Source organism: Balaenoptera physalus (genome assembly GCF_965194825.1).
Source record: "Balaenoptera physalus genome assembly, chromosome: 4".
Lineage (NCBI taxonomy): Eukaryota > Metazoa > Chordata > Mammalia > Artiodactyla > Balaenopteridae > Balaenoptera > Balaenoptera physalus.
The window spans coordinates 9,757,209-9,777,770 of NC_138891.1; the positions used below are offsets into that span (position 1 = coordinate 9,757,209).

The following is a 20,562-nucleotide window of genomic DNA, read 5'->3' on the forward strand; positions in this document are numbered from 1 at the left end:
AAGTCATTATATGCTCTGAGCCCCCTAAAGCTATGGGATTATTCTGCCACAAGGAACATAGGTCCCACTGAAACCCCCCTGGGGGTTCCGACTTGTCTGAGTCACTACTAACACCCATGCCGGGTACGACCCTCTCGATTCACCATTATCAACGGCAGAGAAAAGCCGGCCAGGCAGCTTGCACAGTTTCAGATCCTGTGGCCCACCGGTAAAAATATATGAATATCCCCTGTACTACAGAATCCATTAATTTGAAATAAAAAGTAAGTAGCTAAACCAATCTGGAGGTCTGGTAGACAAGCAAGTAATGACAGACAAAATTTAGCATTAATAAGGAACAGAGCATCTATTTTTGGACACATGTATAAAATAGAGCCTGAAGGGAAAACATGAATATTCACAATTCATTTATACCTGCATTTAGGCTGCAGATAGCACTGCCCTATTTTGTTGAATTCTGAGGCATGGGGAACTTAAGCATTAAAAAAAGCAAAAGCAAAAGCAAAAAAGAACAGTCTCGTTTAGACCCCTTACAGAGCACACAGAACTATAAAAGGAACGGAACAGATTCTGGGAGAGAGCATTCTAAGAAACTAACTCGAGAGGCCAAGATAGGCAATTTAAAAAATAATAATAAACAATTTCCTGTCAGTTGTCTATTTGGACCTGGTGAAAAGCACCACAAGTCAAGCATAACTGTTTGGAGGGGAGGTTGGAAGACAGGGAAGAGAAGAAGCAAAAGGGGTAAGTAATTTTTAGGGTCTGAAAGTGAACACCCCCTAATGACTTCTGAAACTGAACTCTGAAGTGTGACGAAAGCTCTCTGAGTGGCTGAGACCCGCGGCCCTGCGCCCGCCTTGCAGCAGTTGTCAAGCGTGGACTCCTTCCCATGCATCAGTACAAAGCCAAGTGGAGACTTGCTGATTGGCTACCAGAGTTTTCTGAGCTAAATGACCAAGGCTGCCTGTTTAACCAGACAAATTCACTCTGTGATCCAGTTACTGTTGGTTGAATATTCATGGTATGCCCACAGGTTTGCTGGGTGTACAGTTGTCTCCCCCGAGCCCCCATTTGGAAAAAAAAGTCTAAAGTCAAATGCAGATATTATTCTTAACATAAAATTCAGAAAACGGTGATTGAGTGCTTGCTTTCTGTGCAGAACTGATAAATACAGCCCAGCTTTGGCCTGCAAAGAGTCTACTTCATTTACACCATAATGTACATTTTAACTATTTTGTTTAAATATGCATAATAGATGTGAAAAGCCTGCTAGTTCCCCATGATGCAGTGCTCAGCATCAAGACGTGGGGAATCTATGTTGGTGGAAAGTTAGTAAAAGCATTTCCTCTACACACCGTAATACTATAATAAGGACAGCAGTGATATTAAGAAAACTAAGGGCTGCCACATTGGACAAGGTCAAACTTTTGGTCCCAGTGAAGCCAGAGTCTCTAGTCAGGCAGCCATAACAGGTGACTAGACAGCTGCCTGGCTATGTTATCTGCCAACTTCTTCTGCCAGAAGAAATTGAGATTCTTTTTTTCCCTTCAGTATCTCTCACATTTAAAGGGGAAAACCAAATCTGGTGTTCCAAACCACCAATGCTTCTTTAAGTATACAAAAAATTAACACTGCCAGTGTAATGTGGGGGTCAGTGGAGTGCCCAAGCGGGGTACAACAACCAGCTCCAGCACCCTGGACAAGCAGTTAACCCCTCTGAACTTGGGGTTTTCTTCAGCCTCCATGGCTGGTGCAACACCAGGTCACAGACTCAAGTTAAACACTTTTCATGTGTTTTGCACATAGTAAGTGATTAATAAACAGTGGCTGCTGTCATTACTTTTAAATACCAAAATAGTATAATGGCTATACTTCCAACTTATTTTTTTTAAATACCCAAATCAATAGTTGTTATGGTCTGGGGATAGGGGGCAGGGAAGGCTGCAAAGAGACTGGGAGAATTTTTTGAGATGATAGAATTGTTCTAGATCTTGGTTGTGGTAGTGGTTACATGACTTACATGTGTTTGTCAAATTCCATAGAACTAGACACCAACAGGAGTGAACTGTATTTTATGCAAATTAAATCACCTCTCTTAATGTACCATCCAAAATATTTAATTAGCTTTGACTAAAGTAAACCATCCAAACTAATAGACATTTTAACTTCATTTATTTCAAAACTTAAAAAGAAATCTAAGGCTTAAAATGTTACTTCATATTTTTAGACCAAGCTCCTGAATTAAAGGATAGAGCTATTTGTAAAAAATGAATGCCATCTGAACAGCTAACCAAATTAACGGTTTCAAAATAAAGCGTGGACTGTATTGAATGGTGTGATGAAATGAAATATGGAAAGAGAAAATGAAAGTGATGTTTTCGTTTACTAGATTACTAAAGATGACAAACATAATGGCTTCTCCCCTAAAAATCTAGTCATAGGCCTTTGAGAATAATCTAAAAAGTGTAACACTATTTTCAATAAGCTAAGGAAAAGTAGAAAAGTCTGATGATGAGTTCCATGATTCATTTTTCTTCTCAAGGTACTTAGAAAGGTCCTACCAGGCTGCTCACCCTGAATTTCCATCAACACTCTTACCATAACCAAGGAGCTCTTTTAGTATGGATCTGTGCATCTATTTTGGCAGAAAATGTAGTTTTACAATTTACAATTTCTTACTCAACACCACATTTACAAAACAGATGGAGTTCCAAAGAAATAATTTTAAATAAGGAATATCATTCCAGTCAGCCTACAGTGGATTTCTGCATGTCCTGCACCTCAGCAATAGTCCCCCTTTTTTGCCCACTGTTTATCCCATTTCTGCTGTTATTTCTCTCTCTGATTTGGGGATCCCCACCTAAGAGGAAGGTCAAGACTGTAATGAACTAGGAAACAGGCATAGCCGGACACTGCAACTAATGCAACCCCGTGAACACCAGCCTCTGATCCTTAGAGAGCATGCACTCTCTGTGCCATGCCCTGAAGTCCCCCATCATCACCATGCTCACTAATCTATTCCCGCCTCTCCCCTTCCATCACCTGGCTGCATTCATCCCTTTATTCAAAAGAAACCAAAGAAAGATGTCACCACTGCTTTTTCACATGGGCTCCTGCTAAGCTGTTTATTATATTTTAACAAAAGTGAAATGTAATTCTGCCATTCGTGTGACAAAAATACCTGTGCACTATTTGCTGCTTTATGAAAGTTGGTATTAAAGTAAAAGATCTCTTTATTCTATTACTCTATTAACTTGATGCTGTCATGTCTTTAGAAAATGCCACACTAAATTTCTAAAATCTTGATCCCTCAAGAGGCCAACTGAAAGGGAGTAAATACCAAGTAATTACCTATTTAAATATAGCATACTCCTTCCCTAAAATCCAGGCTTGATCAACTTTCAACACTATTTCCATAGTTTTAAAGGGTGATTAAGAAAATGCACATTGAAAATAGAGGCAAGGAAAAGGAGTCAAGTCATCTTAGGAGATACAAGACAATAAATAAGATATGAGACTGGTAAATCCCAATGAGCCATTTTAAAAATTAAAAGAACTTAGAGAAAACATGTACTTTCTTATCATTTGTCCATTCATTCAGGAAGCAAGCACGTGTCATTCCTCACAATGTATATCTAGGGATACAACTGCAAACAAGGGACCAACTGCCTTCATTAGAAAGAAGAAAAGTGACGAAGATATCTGGGAAAGTTTCAAAATTCCAGTGATTTCTGAATTATTAATCATTTCCCCATGTGCTTCTAGCATCTTCAATGAAGAAATGATATCTACCAACAAGTTCTCAATTCCACATGTCAGAAATGTTGGCAAACCATCCTTCTTCCTAACCTCCCATGAATGCAAAATTAAAACAGATGCTGTTGTAATTAAATAAGTTACACTGTGAACCACATGTAGACAACAATTAAATCTGAATTTTTTTTTAAAAAAGTGCAAAAACAGGCCCTTCAAAAAAATTGAGAGAGAGGAGTTAAAATGTGGTCAACTTGTATCTTCTCTGGAATTTTCACGTCAGATTTCATTAACACCGCGGTGCAAAATCACCACAAATACCTAGTAACCAATAAAAACAGTTATGACACATAACTCTGTCAATGGGAATTGAGTACCACGCACGGTTGAAAGCAACTTCCATGGCAACATAAGCGACAGAGTAGAAGAAAACGTAAGTCACTAAAAGCTAGGTAGGCAGGCAGCAAAAACCTCTTTTGCTTTCCTTAGTTAAACTCTAAACGCCTGCTGCAGATAGTTAATACACTTGATCTTTAAGCCCTCCAACTGTGCCCTTGCTCAGACATAAACCGGGCCAACAGATGACAAAGCGAAAAGCAGTTTCACAACTGCTTGTTACATACAGTAGCAAGGTTGTATATTTCACTAGGTAACTGCAGAGGCTGATAATACCATCAGACACTACATGCTACTCAGAAGGTTTCTGTAGGTCCAATTAAATGTCAAATACCACCAGTGCCAATTCTCTTCACTGTGGCCCGTTCTGCTCTCCCTCTCCCACTGATGATCTGCCACAGGAAGGTGGGGGCAGCCGTGTCAGGGTGCTTTGCTGCTCACTGCCCTGGTGACCTCTCAGTCTTCAGACAGCAACATTTTCATATTTGTTCCAAACTTGAGCAGATAGAGCTAGCCCTTCCTAAGGCTCTGCTCTTCTTAGCCCATCAATTTTTTTTTTTTTTCACTTCATGTCAGGAGAAATATGTTTGCACTGCAGACCAAAATGTAATATTAGAACGAAACCACCACAAACTCAGGAGTTCCTTATATTACTCCTGGAGTTTAAAATTCACAAAACAATCGCTGACTTCCTTTTGCTAAATAACCCCAGGCAAAAGATAGCAAAACCAAGCAAACTGCCCAAAAGAACTTCCACAGAGCTGGAGGCCTGCCTACTGCAGCAAGGAAAAGATTAAACCATGCAGGACTGTAATCTCTCAGCGCCTCTGACCCTAAGAAAGCCGAAAGGGGCATTTATGTTCAGAAACCTACTCCATTTCTCCGTGAGGCTGAGTGACCTGGGACTTTTTTGCACCCTCTGAGTCCAACCGTTTGCAAGAGGCAACTATAGAGCGATCAGAAGAAACCTATTAAATAACTGGGATTTTTAAGAAAATGTTTTCACATGATAACTGTTTTTAACATACAATGGAAACCTTGCAGGGAGTCTGTTACCAGCCGAGGCTACCACAGGAGAGCGTGCCCTGCCAAGCAGGTACAGGCCATCATTCCAGGCCAATCCTGGGAGAGGTGACATCCCTAAGTTCCACGGGGGATGTCTGAGCACAGCTCCCTGCACATTCAGGACCACCTCTCCATTCTTCCCAAATGCCATATGCACCCAATCCCCGCTCAACCACCCCAAGCGCCAGCGCACCCCTGGTTCCCGTTAGCAGGGGGCTCCTCGTACACCCCCCTCCTGCCACCACTACTCCCCTCTCGGGGGAAGAGCCCCGCGGACGGCGGGGGGCGGGAGACGGGTGCCCCTCTCCCACCTACCTTGATGATGCTGCTCCGGCGCGGCAGGCCGCCCGGCTTGCTCTCCCGGGGGAGGGGGCAGGCGGCCGGGCCGGGGGTCGCGGCGAGCGCGGCGCCGCGGGGGTCCCTGGCGGGGCTGGCCTGGGCTTCGTCCGCGGACACGCCGAGGCTGCAGTCTCCGTTGGAAACCCCGGCGCTGTCATAGCGCGCCCGCCCGTGGCCGAGGCGCCCTCCGCCGCCGCCGCCGCCTTCCCCGGCCCCGGCTCTCAGGGCGCCCTTGGCCGCGAGGACCGGGCCCGGGGAGGTGGGCAGGGCCCCGCCGGCGGCGCCCCCCCGGCCGCACTCCGCCATGGGCGCCCCGCGACCCGCCAGCACAAAGCCGCGTCCCCGCGTCCCCGCGTCCCCGCCGCCTCGGGCCGCGCGGCCCCTCCTCCTCTCCTCCTCCCGCCGCCGCCTCGGCCGCTTCTTCCGCCTTTTTTTTTTTTTTTTTTTTTTTTTTTTTAATTTAGATGTGCTGTTGGTTTCGAGCTCGCCTCGCTCACGGTTACAGTCGCGGCAGCAGGATTCTCGGAAGATTCCTGCAGGGGGAGAAGAGAGACACAGTCAGCGCGGCGGCGGGGCCCGGGGCCCGGCACCCGGGAGGGAAACACGCCCGGCACACGCGCCGCCGCGGGCGCCACAAATACCGCGCGGCCGGGGGCGCCGGAACGGGGCGCCCTCCCCGGGGGAACGGGGCGCCCACCGCGGGGCTCAGGGCACCCACCGCGCGGGCACCGGGCGTCCCGCTCGGGCTCGGGGAAGCGGCGGGCGCCCAGACGCTCCCCGGCCACGCGGAGGCGCCGCCCGAGGCTCTCGCGGCCCCGGGCGGGCGGGTGGCGACGCCGGGGTCTCCCGGGATCCCAACTCCCCAGGGGCTGTCGCGCGCCGGGCCCGCCACGTACCCCCGGGTCCCCGCCGAAGCCGGCGGCGCCGGGTAAGCGCACGGCGGGCAGGGCGGCCGTGACTCGCCCACCCCGCCGCCGCCGTCTCCTCCCGGGCTCGGCGCTGCCCCCTACAGGCCGCGGGGACCCTCCCCTGCCGCCGCGGGCCACCCGGCTCCCGCTCTTGGTCGCCGCCGTCGCGGCTGCTCCCGCTGGGCCGGCTCATCGGGCCGCAGGAACCTCGCTGCCCAGCGGACGGCGACGGCGGCGGCCGCGGGTCCCGGGAGGCTCCCCGCCTCCCTAGAGATTTGGCAAGTTCCAGTCACCCGCCGGCGCCCCGAGGAGCAAAGACAGCGCAGGCCGCGGGCCGCACGATGGTCCCGGGCTCTGGGCTCCGCCGCTGCGCCCCATCCTACCCCGCCCCGCGCGCGGGACTCGTTCCGCTCCCGCCCAGCTCCGGAGGAGGCCCTCCGGACGTTCCCCTCTGGGCTCCCCTCGTGGGTCAGACCCACTTCACATACAGAAGCTAATTCCGTTCCTTTGGGCTCCTGAACTGTGAATCTGTGAATTGATTCAACTAGTTGCAAGGATGCTGGGGCGGGGGGAGGGGGCGGCGAGAGGTGAGGAGCAGAGGACCTCGTTAGAGCCTGTTCTGAGCCCTCTGAGTCGTCCTCCAGGGATTTATCACCAGCGTCCCTCCCTCCCAGTGTCCTTCCGCCAGTGTCCCGCCGCCAGCCGGTCCAGCCCTCTGCAGACCGCGCCCTAGGTCAGGCTCATCTTTTGGGGCAGGATCCTACTTGGATCACTGCAGCCGGTCCCTCTGGTTCTTCCTTCTTCCTCCGTCCTCCCTCCCCCAATGCTTCAGGTAGAGTGACCAGCCTAAAAACCCTGATCATGTCGTTCCCCCGAGCAAATACCTTCCCTGGCTCTCCACCCTTGGAGCCAGACGTGGCCCCATCTCCGCATCTTGGTACCCGAGGCCGCACCCAGCCTGGCCCCACCCACCTCTCCATCCCAGGATCCCTGGCTCCAGCTTCCAGCCTTTCTCTAGCACCCCAGCTCTTCTCCAACTAGTGTGTTTCCCTTTCCGGGAATGCGCTTCCCGCAGGGCGCGAAGGAGAAACTGACATTCCGCTGGGGGGTGAACTTAAAGACCCTGCTTTCATCAGCATGATGTTGTAGCAAACTGCCAAGCAGCCTCAGAGGAAACGAGCTTTACATACATATACACACCCGCCCTTGCCTCTGAAGCAACTTCAAATACCTTTGTGTTATTCTCGGGGTGTTTTAATTCCTCTGATCTCTGGATTCATGTTTTTGTAACCCATCAGACAAGCTTTTATCCATCTCTTGCCAACCTGGGCCTACACGCTAACAGACATATTTTCACATCGATGGACAACAATGTTCTAATATTTTATTCAGTCCCATCCCTCTTTCTTTCTTCCTTCCTTCCTTTCTTCCTTCCTTCCTTCATTCCTTCCTTCCTCCCTTCCTTCCTTCCTCCCTTCCTTCCTTCCTTTCGTCCTTTTCTTTCTTCCTTTCTTTTTCTAGTTTGGTTCAATTTTTTTTCTGTCTTGTGATATTTTTGCAGGAAAATATATTCAAATAATTCAAATCAGGCCTTATCAAATTTATAGTCATAGTAGCCAGTGACTATGCTGTGGGGAGGAAATGAAGAATGCTAGGCCTTTATCCTCAAAGTCCTCTAGTTTTGATATTTTAATAAACGCCTGGAGATATTTCTGCCTTTTCCTGCATTTACCAATCACTAGTAATATGCTATGAGAGTCATACATCCTGCAGCTTGTACCATGAGTTTCCTGGGGTGAGTGGGGACATATAGAGATTTAAACCTCCAGGATGCTTTTTTATAAAACCAGCATCTGATTCTCCTAATGCTTTCCAAAATGAGCACCTATCCATCTCCCTCTGGACTCCCAACAGGTCAAACCAGGGAGTCTTCGTTGAAATACACTTGGCATTTAAATTAAAATGTTTCCCAAAGCATCTTGGCAGACCTGTGACTAACGATGCCAGAAGCCCAAGGCCTGTGCCAGTTTCCTTTTTATCCCCCTAAGTGCTTGTCTCCCACAGGTCACAAGCCTGCAGATGTTATAGCTGTACTTCTGCATCACACAAACAGCCAGGCTGTAGGTACCATCTCTCCTGTATGGTGACGGGAAGCAGCATGTGCCTCTGACATGTGCAGTGCTCAGCCCCCAGCAGGCTTTTTTAATAGCTGAACTCAGACTTTTTTCATCACAAGCAACACAGTAAGCAGTTGTTCCTCCTCCTTCCTGCTTGTTTCTCCGCAGTTACTAAGTGATTGCTTTCCATTTCTCCTATTCCGTGAACAGTGTTATTGAAGAAATTGTAAATATTTTGCCAAAATTCTTGCTGAAATGTTTTCACGGCATTGTAAAATTCATAGAAGTTTGACTTCGAAAGAGGGCCAAAATATCATAGTCATCCCTCAGCAAATACTGTCTAGTGGTTCCTTCAGTTGAATTTTCAGAGTTGGGCAATAAGAGATAGGCAAGACATTAATAAAATGCTCATTCTGCATAACTCCATGGTGCTTATGCCAGTTTATTATCTCTGTATCCCAATGGTAAGATGCTGATGAATCATTTGTTCATAATGTTTAAAGTAAATAAATACCTCTAAAAATCTCATTAATCTTTATCATGCCATCAATACAGAGCTGTATCTCTTTTAAGTTTTCTTCATATTTCATTCTGCCTCAGCTTTTAATCATTATTGTCACCCTTGACTGCGCGATCTTCTGTTTGTTTATATCTTAAATACGGTGCCTCGAACATGAGCTATTCAGGCTCCCTGGTCCATAATAAGCTTCCTGCAGCCTCCCAAAATAACACTGACGCTGTTTACCGACTTCTTGCCGTCATTGATATCCTTGTAGGTTATGAATTCATATCTAGTTTCCAGTTCGCAGCCTCTAACATTACGACTCTAAATTTTTCCGACTCACTGAACACTTGGCCTTCAAATTATTTTTTCCCTCAGTGTGTGATGACAATTTCCATTTCTCAGACCTCCATCTCATTTTATTTCTGTAGTTCTTTCAAGATGCAGTACAACCTCTGAGGCTTCATATTCGACTGCTCCCCATGTTTAAAGTGAGCGCTAACTAGAGCAGAAAGTAGAAGACCAAAATGCTTTAAGGAAATACCAGATTATATCAATGTACTGGTCCACACTGGCTACCCATTTGCTTCCTGAGTTAATCCTAGATGTTGATTTTAATCTATCATGCTCCTAAGGGTTGGATTATGTGTATTTTATCATGAGCCTCAACAAGAAATATGTAGCAGTTCTCTTTCTTCCTGGGCACCCGTGAGGCAAGTTAGACCTGCAAAAAGCTTTCATTTTCATATTCTTCTTCTCCTCTGACACTAAAGATCCTTCACCCATTTTCCTTGGATCTACCTTACACGGGTATATAGCTGCCAAGAAGTTAGGCACTCAGGGAATTACATCGACGATTTCCAGCCACCGAGGAACCACTGCATGAATTCATTAAATTGTTCTCAGTGGCTCAGTGGCTCTCAGGAGTTAGGTAGCACTTTGAGGGAATCTATTAATTACCGGAGATTCAGTAAGATCATTCTATTAGCAAAAGTAACAATATGATTTACTCTAAAACTTACTGTTGCTTATCACACCACTTTTATAAACTCTCATGTATTTGATTGTACTTCCACTATTATTCTATTACAGGAGTCACTGCAAACTCACATGCCTATAGGAGCCGGGTGGATGATGTAACGAGTACAGCTGGAAGGATTTGTTTCCTAATAGCATCACAATGTATAGTTTTCAACAGTGGCATATTTGCATATCAAATACAGAGGAATACTCTTCCTGATTCATCTTTGGTTTTCCAATTTTTGAAAGTGCCTTGGTTATAAGAAATATTTCACTTCCCTCCTAATTCTAAGAAAGACACCACGAACGGCCAGGTGTGAGGCAGCAATACAGAGCGTTGGGGACTCAGACAATCTGCTGAGGAATCTTACTGCTGCCGAGAGGAAGTCCTGGCCCCGTGCTGCCTGGATCATCTTGTTCTTGCAGAGAAGCCAAAAACCTAGAATATAAAACTTGATATTGTGTTAGTGCGTTCTCTTAAGAGGACACCCACAAAGTGAGGTCTCCACGTATCGTTCCTTTACAAGGTCTACAGAGAGGCTTATTCTTTCCTACCTTAGCTCCTAACTGCATGATAAGCAAAGCGTAGCAAATGCCTCCCAAATCTGGTATTTATTTGGGCCTCATCAATCTGAGTTTCAAGAACAGATTTCTTTTCCGGAGTGCAAGAAGTCTGATGACTACATCATTTTTCTGCGTCCCAACGTGGGATGGATGGCTCCCAACCTACTTCCCTTCATCTAACCACTCGCACATCCCAGCCCTGGAACTATTTTACCTCGGAAATCTGAAAGTCAGAAACCTATTGTCTAGCCAACAACTCTGCCCTTTCATCAGTCCCATTCCCTTACTTCCCCCAGACGCACCTGCCAGCCTCAGCAAGACCTGTACTTCTCTCACCCCACCCAACTCTCTCAGTCCATCAGCACTCCTGTCTGTACTTTTTCCCTACCCAGCCTGGACCTCATGACCAAGACTTTCAACCACATTCTCACCAGCAGCCCAGGCCCTTCTATACTTTGCCAATCTATACTTCGCATGAATCCAACCATGACTTTCTCCCGACATGTCCCAGGCTGCCACTCTGCTGGAGAAAAAAAATCATAGCTCTGCTGACTGGAAAGGTGTATGATTTCCGGGGTCAGTGGGAAGGAACTTTGGTGCTCTTAAAGCAATCTATTACCCTTTGCTAACTGGCTCCAATTTCCATTCTCCAAACTATTCCTCTCCAAATCCCAACTAACCCACTGCCCCTCCATCTTAGCAATAGTCCTACGATTCTATTTCACGGAGACAATAAAATATCAGTACATCAAGAAATAAACTGCTTTAACTTTTCCTTCATCCCATTTATCCTTACCTAACCGACCACTACTGTGGCTTAGGCTAACCTCACATCAGAAACCATCTGTGAATGACTGTATGATTATTGGACTCTCCTGATTTGATTGTTTTTTTTTTGGGGGGGCGGGGGGAACCAAAGGGTTTTGTAACCCTCCTTTGGGTAAAAGGTGGAGTGAGGTCTTCCCTGAAGGAGTGGCCAGTCTCAATGTCAATCAAGTAAGGACAAGAATCAAGGGTTTGGAAGGCAGCCTTAGACCAATGAGAGAAGAAATGCTTCCATCCTTCTGGTCTACCTGCTGTTGGGCCTGGCATCTCAAGTTTTCACGGGTGCCCCAGGGCAGCTAGCAGGAGAGCAGGGCCACCAGGAGCCAGGAGGGGAAGGAGCTGACTTCATCAGAAACCGCCTAAGGCCAGACCTGTGGGCTGTGAGGAGTGGGACATTGCCTGGCTCTTGTGGTATATTCCCCCAAGCTGCCAGTGACGAGGGGCTAGGTATTACAGCTCCTCCCAGCTATACCATTATGGATAAAGGGACAGATGGCCTGTAAAAGGAAGAGGAGCCCCTTCCCTCACGCCCACAGACAGTGTGATGGCTGCAGCCACCATGGGTGAGATTCTGGGAGAAAAGGTAAATCCCTGAGGCAAAGATGCAGTTTCTCTCTCTTTCGCAAACCTGGCAGGACTGGGGCTGTCCTTCCACCTCTCCTAGCTTGTTTAGTCCCATCTCTTCATCCGTTTCTCTCTTCATTAGCTGCTTTTCTTCTACCTATAAATATAAATGCCTTCCCCCCCCAAATTTTCAGTTTCCAGCCTATTGTAACTGGCTTCCTTCCTCTTCTAATGAAAGTGCCCTCCCAAAGGTCATGGTTGACATACTAATTAACAAAGCCAATGGCTACTTTTTAATCTTCATCTTTCTTGACCTTTGTGAAACAGCTGATATGTTAACTCTCCTTGTATCATTGAAACTCTCTCTTTCCCTACTGAGATTCTGGGCCTGATTGTGCCCCAGGAATCTCACATTCAACATGCCTTAGATTTAAGTCACTGAATCTGTACTCCACATGTCTGTTCTCCTGTACTCCACATTTCTTTCTGTGGTACGCTACCTACACAGCAGCCTTCCTGAAGAACTCGGCATCGGCTTCAACTCCTTGCATCCCCCTGTTCCAGTTAACTGTTAAGGAATAGTTGAACGTGTAAATCAACCTAGAAATATCTCTCAAACCATTTCCACCAGAGTGGCCTGGTTTACTGTCTCATCACACTTGGTTTGGACTGTTGCAGTAGCCTCCTAACCCTGCCCAACTCTAGTCCCTCCCAGCTTCAATCTAGTTCTCAAACCACCCTCAGAATTGTCCTGGAGGGATCACTTCTCAACCTGAAAGTCTCCAACAGTTCCCAATTCAAGACAAACTTCATTCTCCTTAACAGGCACTCATGGCGCATAATAACCTGGCCCCCAGCTTCCCTTCCAGTATCATTTCCTAGCCAGATATGCCCCCTCTATACTAGTCACAAGGACTACTTCCCTGAAAAGGCTGTGCATTCTCACCCTCTGTGTGTTTGCTCATGGTGTTTGCTAGGTTTAGAATTCCTGTTTCCCTCCCTCCATTGGAAGAACTTAAAGGCATCCTTCAAGAAAACACAAATGTTTCCTCCTTTGCTAGGATGTTCCTGAATCCAGAAGACATAGTATGCTGCTATTCCTGGCTCTTAAAGTAGCACACACCTCTACTCCAGCCCTGATTACACTATATTGTAATTATTTATGAGTCTCTTTCCCATATGAGTTGGAGTTCAACGGAGGACAACTTACAAGCCTTTTCTCCATACTAACTGAGCTCGTCAGAGTTTGACAGTACATAGGATTCACCTTCAAACTCTCTGCACCAGCCCAGAACCTGACACATAATAGCTCCTCAATAAATGTGTTGATTTTAATACACCTTTTTTGAAAATCCATCTTTGTCCCTCATATCCTTATAAAATCCTTTCTTATTTTGTAAGGTCTCTTTCTTTGGATATGCTGAGTATGTTTTATTCTACGCCTTCCAACTTTTCTTCCTGTTTTGCCGTATGATCTGTTACAAATAAATGCATTCATGAAGCTAGCATCTGTTAACTATACATGGACTTTATGGAAAGGACCATATGTGATGCTATCGGGGAAGGCAACTGAGAGTTTGGGGTCGGAGGGAGGTTTATTTCCCATTGTGCATGCATTACATTTCCAATTTAAAAAGTAGTTAAAAATAATCAATGAAAGGAGCCATCCCAGCCTTGACATAGGTCAGTAAAAATGCTGACCTAGCCCTGAGAGGTGCGATGTAGCAAAACCTGACAAGACCAAAAACATTACCCCTCCAGCTTGGCACGCTGCCCAACCCCTTTCTTAGTGAGTTAGAAAGGCCCACCTGTAGCAGTACACAACACAGGAGAGAGGACGAAATCTCCAGAAGGCTGCTGTGAAAATGTACAAATTACCTGGCCAGAGGAAGCTTCCCTAGACAGCACCCACTCTCATGCACATTAGCAAACAGTTAGCCAAATGTCACCTTGTCCTTTTCGGTAGAGACATGTGGAGGCCAAGTGAGAGAGCAAAGACAGGTTAATCCTGCTACCCAGGCGGTGGACGACAAGGCTTAGGACACGGCCAGCCACACCCAGCACCACCCAAAAAACTCAGAAAACAGAGGAGGGATCTGGGGCAAGTGAAGAGAGATTGGGAGCCATGCTCTTCGGCTTTCTGATCTGCCTGGGTACAGAGGAACACCCAGGAGGGGGCTTGGGATGGGAGCAAGACTTGAATGAACCAGGGCTTCAAGGAAGTGACAGTCTGGCTTGTTGAACAGGGGTCAGAGGTCATCCTGGGGAAGCCGGGAGCACAAACTAAGACCCAACCAAACGCTTCTTGCATTATTAAACCTTTGTTAAGACCTAATGTGCAGGGAGCCTTAAATGATCTTTTCGTATCATGTGATCATATAAACAGAGGATCTTGAGCTCACCTGGGACTAGCACAAGACCAAGAGGAAATGGATAAACTAGGGCCACAGGGATCTAAGGCTCCATGGAGAGGAAATCCTTGTGCTGCCACTAGGCGCTGGTCCGCATTACCAAGAGGGCTCTGGAATTTCCTTTGCACAAGAACCTTAAGAATAGGGTAGGCAATTATCTACCAGGATGGTCTGGGCCGCTCCAGCCCGAAGGCAAAATTCATAATGAATGACTCTTTTGACCACCTGCTTCTGGGTGTTAAGTCACAGATTTTTAAAAACTTTTTAAAGTCAAATTAGCTGTTGGGTTTTTTGCTCGTTTGGTTGGTTGTTTGGTTTGGTTTTTTCAGTCCTTGGTAGTCTTCATTTTAGGGGAATTACTATTGTGTGTAATGTAATGTTTCAGCCCTCTTCCAAAGCTACGTATTTCTCAGTGGAGAGGTGATTCCCCATCATCTGCTGCCTTGAAGTGGAATACCTTTGCAATCATGTATTCCCATAGTCTGATTTCAAGTGTTGCATATAATTGGCCCATTTTTTCCTACCGTTTAAATTAGGTTCCCTGGTTTCTTTTTATCCCAGGACACTCTCTTCTCTGGGAAGATTCTCTCCACTTGGGGAATTATAAAATGGTTCTTTTCCTAACATGGTAACTTCTTTGATGCTGAGGTCTTGCTGTGTTTGTAACAGTTAGGGGCAATTAAAGTGTCTAGTAGAGTACAGTGTTAATGAGATTAGAGTATGTGGAGCAATTTTAAATCACCTTCAATCTCCAGTTCTGATAACAGTACCTTGGGTTTTTAACTCTATGTTGCATCCAAAATTAAAAATGTCATCACCATATTCTCCAGTGTCAAAGTCAGGCTTACTGCCTCCATAAACTCTTCGCACCTTCATCCATCATCTCTGTGTTCTTTAATTCATCCATCTCCCTACGAAGACTGAATTAGTCTATGCTGACATTTCAGCCATAAAAATGAGCCCAACCATCTCTGCTCTGCCTCTTTTTTCCTTTTAAACACACAGCTTAAATCTTAAGTCTTTCATAAGCCCCTTTCTCTGCAGTGGCGTATAAACATTTCATTCCAACAATCTACCGTTCTCACTCTTACTTGTAGTGAAATTCAAACCTTCTGTCTAATTTAGGATGTTAGGAAGTAAGCCTGGCTGTGTGACTCAGCCCCCAGACCTGAGATGCTTTGGTTAGGAGTTCCAATCAGAACCCCTGCCATTTAGTCACTGTCTGTCATAAGACAAATCCTTTAAACCTTGGAGATTTCATTTTCCTCTTTGGTCACACGGGGATAAAAACGCTGACCTACCTCCCAACCTGCCTTCTGGGATGGATGCAGACCAACATTTGCAAGTGTTAAAGGAGGATATGAATGCTGATTGAAAAGGTAGCAATTCGAGCTCACAAGTAATTTCCCCCAAAGGTCAGTTAGACCCACAAGATTTCTCTGGCACACACAGGAAGTCTCAGCCTCATCTGTATTTAATGTACTTCCCTTCTCACTGGTCCCCATAAAGGTGAGTTTGGGGTGTGGTAAATATTTCACAGTAAAACTTTCCATACCCCCAAATTTCAGAGCCCCATTCAATGGCCCCCTTTATTTTCACTTTGAATATAATAAAGTGTCTGCTCAATCACAGAATACGGATATTTGTTGGAACATACACACTATATTTCCTTAGCGGTGTTATTGACAACTGACTCCTGTACATTACATTGACTTGGGGATTTCACAACTGCCCACTAATGCCCCCATCAGCACACAGCATGTTGTAAAACCTTTTTAGTCTTTCTAGTGCATCTCACAAGCTAATAGCTCTTCAGAGAAAGAAACACAAAACCATGAGAGGACAGAAATTGTGTCCTTCCAAACTGTGATCTCATCAAGAAGAAAGAGAGAGGCTAGCCCAACGACCAGAGACTGTAATGGAGAAAACCATCTATCAATCCAGAAAGGTGGGTGAGTAATGGGGCTCATGGGTTGGGAACGGGATTATTCCTATGCATCAAAATGACAGAAAGCATTAGTGGAATTAGAGTGTTCCTTGTGCAGCTGGCTCGAGAGCTCTACTTGATTCTCGTGTGAGTAGAGTTGGGGTCAGGAACCAAGTACTCAGCAGTTAGTGTCCCTGGGCAAATTCACACCATGTCAGGCCTTAGGGGCAGGCCATGCGGGCATCTTGGGATGAGCAGGACATCTGAGAAGCAGCTTCACATCCTTACCCAGGCCTAAACATAGGCCCTTCGGGGGTGGGCCTGCTTTGAGAGTCAAGCTTTATGGATTTATTTCATCAAGACTCTATCTCCAGGATCTGGAAGTAGGACTTCTGTTAGTGGAGTTTCAGCATGTGGCAGCAGCTACACTGAAAAAAATAAAGAAGGTCAATCTGGGGAATGAGAAGAATGAGACAAAGGGAACCAGGGTCAACGGGCAATACAGGGCCTGCTTATCTCCTTCTGAGCCAATAGAGCCTCCCTGAGCAAGAGGGAAGGAGGAACTTGGTGTCGAGACCAGGAAGAGGGGCAGGTAGGACGCATTTAATCTCACTTTACAGATGTGGCTACAAGGGCACACCCAAAGTTAGGTAACTTGCCCAGGGCCAAGTATGGCTCCACTAACTCAGCAACTATGCAGTCCTGAGGGGGAAAAAAGCCAGCGTGCCCACCTTGAAAGTCCAGCCCAAGAACAATGGGTAGCTATGGGAACACATTTTTCTCTCTGTATTATATTCTGCAGATTGAGACCCAGTTCAGTCATCCTAGTTGGCTCTTCCTTACCAGAGGCCCAGAGACCTGGAGAACTTACCCTGCATCCCTTCCTGAGGTCACTGTCCAGAGAGACAAAGAAGAGCTCAGGGTGTTGAGCTAGCGCCAGGCTTGAGGATCAGCCGTGAAGCTCAGGGGAGCGTCATTGACACTTGGTACACCCTGGGCACCAGTTCAGGGACCCTAACCCTAACCCCCACAGACACTCTGAAGCATATCTCCTGTCATTTCCTCCATTTTACAGATGGGCAGACAAAGAAGCCTCAGACAGGTGAAGTGACTTGCCTAAGGCCAAACCACAGGTAAGAGACAAGCCCATCTCAAGTTAAAATTTTCAGGGATGCTCCAGTGGGTTTTAACCCGGTCCCACCTGCGGCAGCTCTAACTCCCAGGATGCCTGGAAAGGTTAAGGTTTGAAGGAAAGTGAGTTTGGGACCTCCAGGACGATATGTACAGCTAAAGCAGAGAGGAGTACGGCAGAAAAGGATCACCGGCCCAAACTCCCAAGTGAATGGGAGCAAGCCCCATCCTTTCTGCGTTAGGAGGCTGAGGAAATGAGGATTCCTGGGCCGTGGGGAGGGAGAGAGGTGAGGGGCAGAGCTTACTTTGGCTGCCCCTCGTGCTTCTCCAGACAAAAGTCCTGCTGAGGGAGGCCTGAAGTGAGTCTCATCTGTTGGACACCTGACCACAAGCTCCTCCAGCGCCTCTGGAAGTAAGAAAAGAACACTTGACATTCAGTGAAGGAGACGAGAAGAGAGAACTTTTAGAAGAGATTTCACCCTGGGGGTGGGGAAGGGCTAACCGGAGGACTTTCCCGAAGCTACCTGGCTGGAAGAGGATTTCATTTAGATGATGGAATGACTGATCTAGAAAATCCAACAAATCATCTCCAAGCAGCTTGTAATAACAGTGAGTTCAGCAAAGTCGCAGGATATAAGGAACAAGCAGGACCGGCTACATAATTTGCGGCAGCGCCTTGCACAATGAAAATGGAGGGCCTTTTGCTCAGAAATTATGAAGAGTTTCAAAACAGTAACAGCAGAGCATTAAACTAAGTACAGGGCCCCTCTGAGAGCAGGAGCCTGTGCTACTGCATGGGTTGAGATGACCTTGAAGCCAGTCCTTGACTAAGGCATATGTAGGAGAAACTGACCAAGTACAAGGACAAACTCATAGAAATATAATTATAGATTTCAGGACTAAAAGGATGTGGCAGAATCTGTGGACAAATAGAAGAGAAACAATATAGCTGAAAAATGTAAGGAATAAAGTAGAGCTAACAGACATACGGAAAGTATTGAATCATAGGGCAAGGGATTATAAAGATTCTTTCTAGTTCTACAAATTAATCATATACTGGGACAGAAAAATGAACTCAGTTAATGCAGAAAACAATAGCATGAAATCTATGAAACCACATTCCCATTTTTTATGATCCCCAGATGATCATAAAAAATAAGCAAAATAAGCACAGTGGATTACTACCTTAGTATAATAAAGCATAGGTACTTTAATAGTAAAAGCCAAATACAAATGCTAGCATGCTGCATTCCGGAAGGAAAAAAAAATGATATATAAATTCAGGAAAGAATGAAATTTTAAATTCTGTTTTTGTAAGTTAATGCAGCTATATTTAGAAAGTAGAACTAAACAAGCCATAAAAGTATTAAAGATAATTAAGAAAAGATCAGAGGAATTAAGAAGAGAGTCACAAAATTCAATGGCATTGCTTTATACTGATGACACACCACTAGAAAATACAAAAAGAGTTCCCATTAAAACAATGAAAAGAATCAATGATGTCAACTCAGAAAAATTGGCTTGAAAAATGTAAAATACAGATGGAAAAATAAAGATATACATAATAAAGCAGAAATCAGGTACCTGGGAAGCCTAAAATTAGAAAAGATGACAATATTTTTAAGTTAATAAAAAGATTTAATGCACTATAAAGTAAAAGTTTTCATGATATAAATATATAGAACTTTATAAATTGATGGTACACATCATCTGGAAACATAAGAAATCAATAATACCAAGTACTATTTTAAAGGTATCATTGTACTCATATTTCAAGCATATTTAAATTATTAAAATAATTATAAAACCACAGGAATTAGGTATAAACTATTAGGAAAAATTAATCAATTGAATTGAAAATCCAGAAATAATTTCAAGGCATTAGAAGAGTGCTGTCCAAAAGAAATATAATGTGAACCACACATGTAATTTAAAATTTCTAATAGCCACATTTTTAAATGTACAAAGAGACAGGTGAAATTAATTTTACTAATCTTTTATTTAATCCAAAATATAAAAAATATTATTTCAACATTTAACCAATATAAAAAGTATTAATGATGTATTTTACATTCTTTTGTTCATATTAATCTTCAAGATCCAGTGTGTATTTTACATCTAAAGCACATATCAGTTCAGACTAGCCACATTTCATGTGGCTAATGGCTACTATACTGGATAAGACAACATAAACATGATAATATTTGACAAATTACATATATACATACATATTTATATATACATATGTACTTATATATACATATAAATGACTCTAAAGAAAAAAATGAACACAAGTTTCTCATGCCATTCGTGCTGCTATAACAAAATACTGAAGATTTGGTGGCTTATAAACAACAGAAATTTACTTCTCCCAGTTCTGGAGGCTGGGAAGTCCAAGATCAGGGTGCCAGCATGGCCACTTTCTGGTGAGAACCGAGTCCCTGATTCATAGCCAGCACCTTCTCGCTGTGTCCTCACCTGGTGGAACCTAGGGAGCTTTGTGAGATCTCTTTTATAAGGGAACTAATCCCATTCATGCAGGCTCCACCCTCGTGACTTAATCACCTCCCCAAAAGCCTTCTAACACTGTCACATTGGGTATCAGGATTTCCATGGGTGAATTTTGGTGGAGACACAGACATTCAGACCTAAGCAACAAGCAGTATCACTGTAGCATTATTTATAATGTCAGTTCACTGGAAACATTCAAGTGTCACTAAATGGGGCCAGATTAAGAAAATAGTGTGAAATCAACAAAATAAAAATGTTCTGTAGGATATCTATAGATACTGTTCATGCACAAAAAAATGAGACTGTAAAGCTGCATGAAGTAAACAAAAGCTAAACAATAAAACATGTAATGTTCCTTACAACTATATTAAAAAGCGTTCTTGTGCAACAACAAAGAAAATACCTGAATTGTGAGGAATGCAATATTAATACTGCCATAAAAATGCAGTGTGTGACCGTATTCAAAGCAGTTTTGCATTAATCGTATTTCAATGGATGTAAGGTCTCTTTTCTCATACTGATATTTCTG

The 20,562-nt window shown here is 44.9% G+C and overlaps 1 protein-coding gene across 2 annotated transcripts in view; it reads right to left on the minus strand.

The window, feature by feature from the left end:
* The window catches only part of PLCL2 (phospholipase C like 2), a 191,925-nt gene extending 185,120 nt beyond the window's left edge, over window positions 1-6,805 (minus strand). Inside the window, exons 1-2 of one of the 2 annotated variants that reach the window (XM_082459226.1) lie at window positions 6,450-6,805; window positions 5,530-6,086 (exon numbers count right to left, since the gene is read on the minus strand). In XM_082459226.1, the coding sequence (XP_082315352.1) occupies window positions 5,530-6,086; window positions 6,450-6,654 (762 nt within the window). In that variant the 5' untranslated portion in view covers window positions 6,655-6,805. Of the gene's footprint in view, window positions 1-5,529; window positions 6,087-6,271; window positions 6,422-6,449 lie in introns of those variants that run through there. The other variant, XM_082459227.1, reaches the window with a different exon arrangement.
* Between the last annotated feature and the right edge of the window lie 13,757 nt (window positions 6,806-20,562).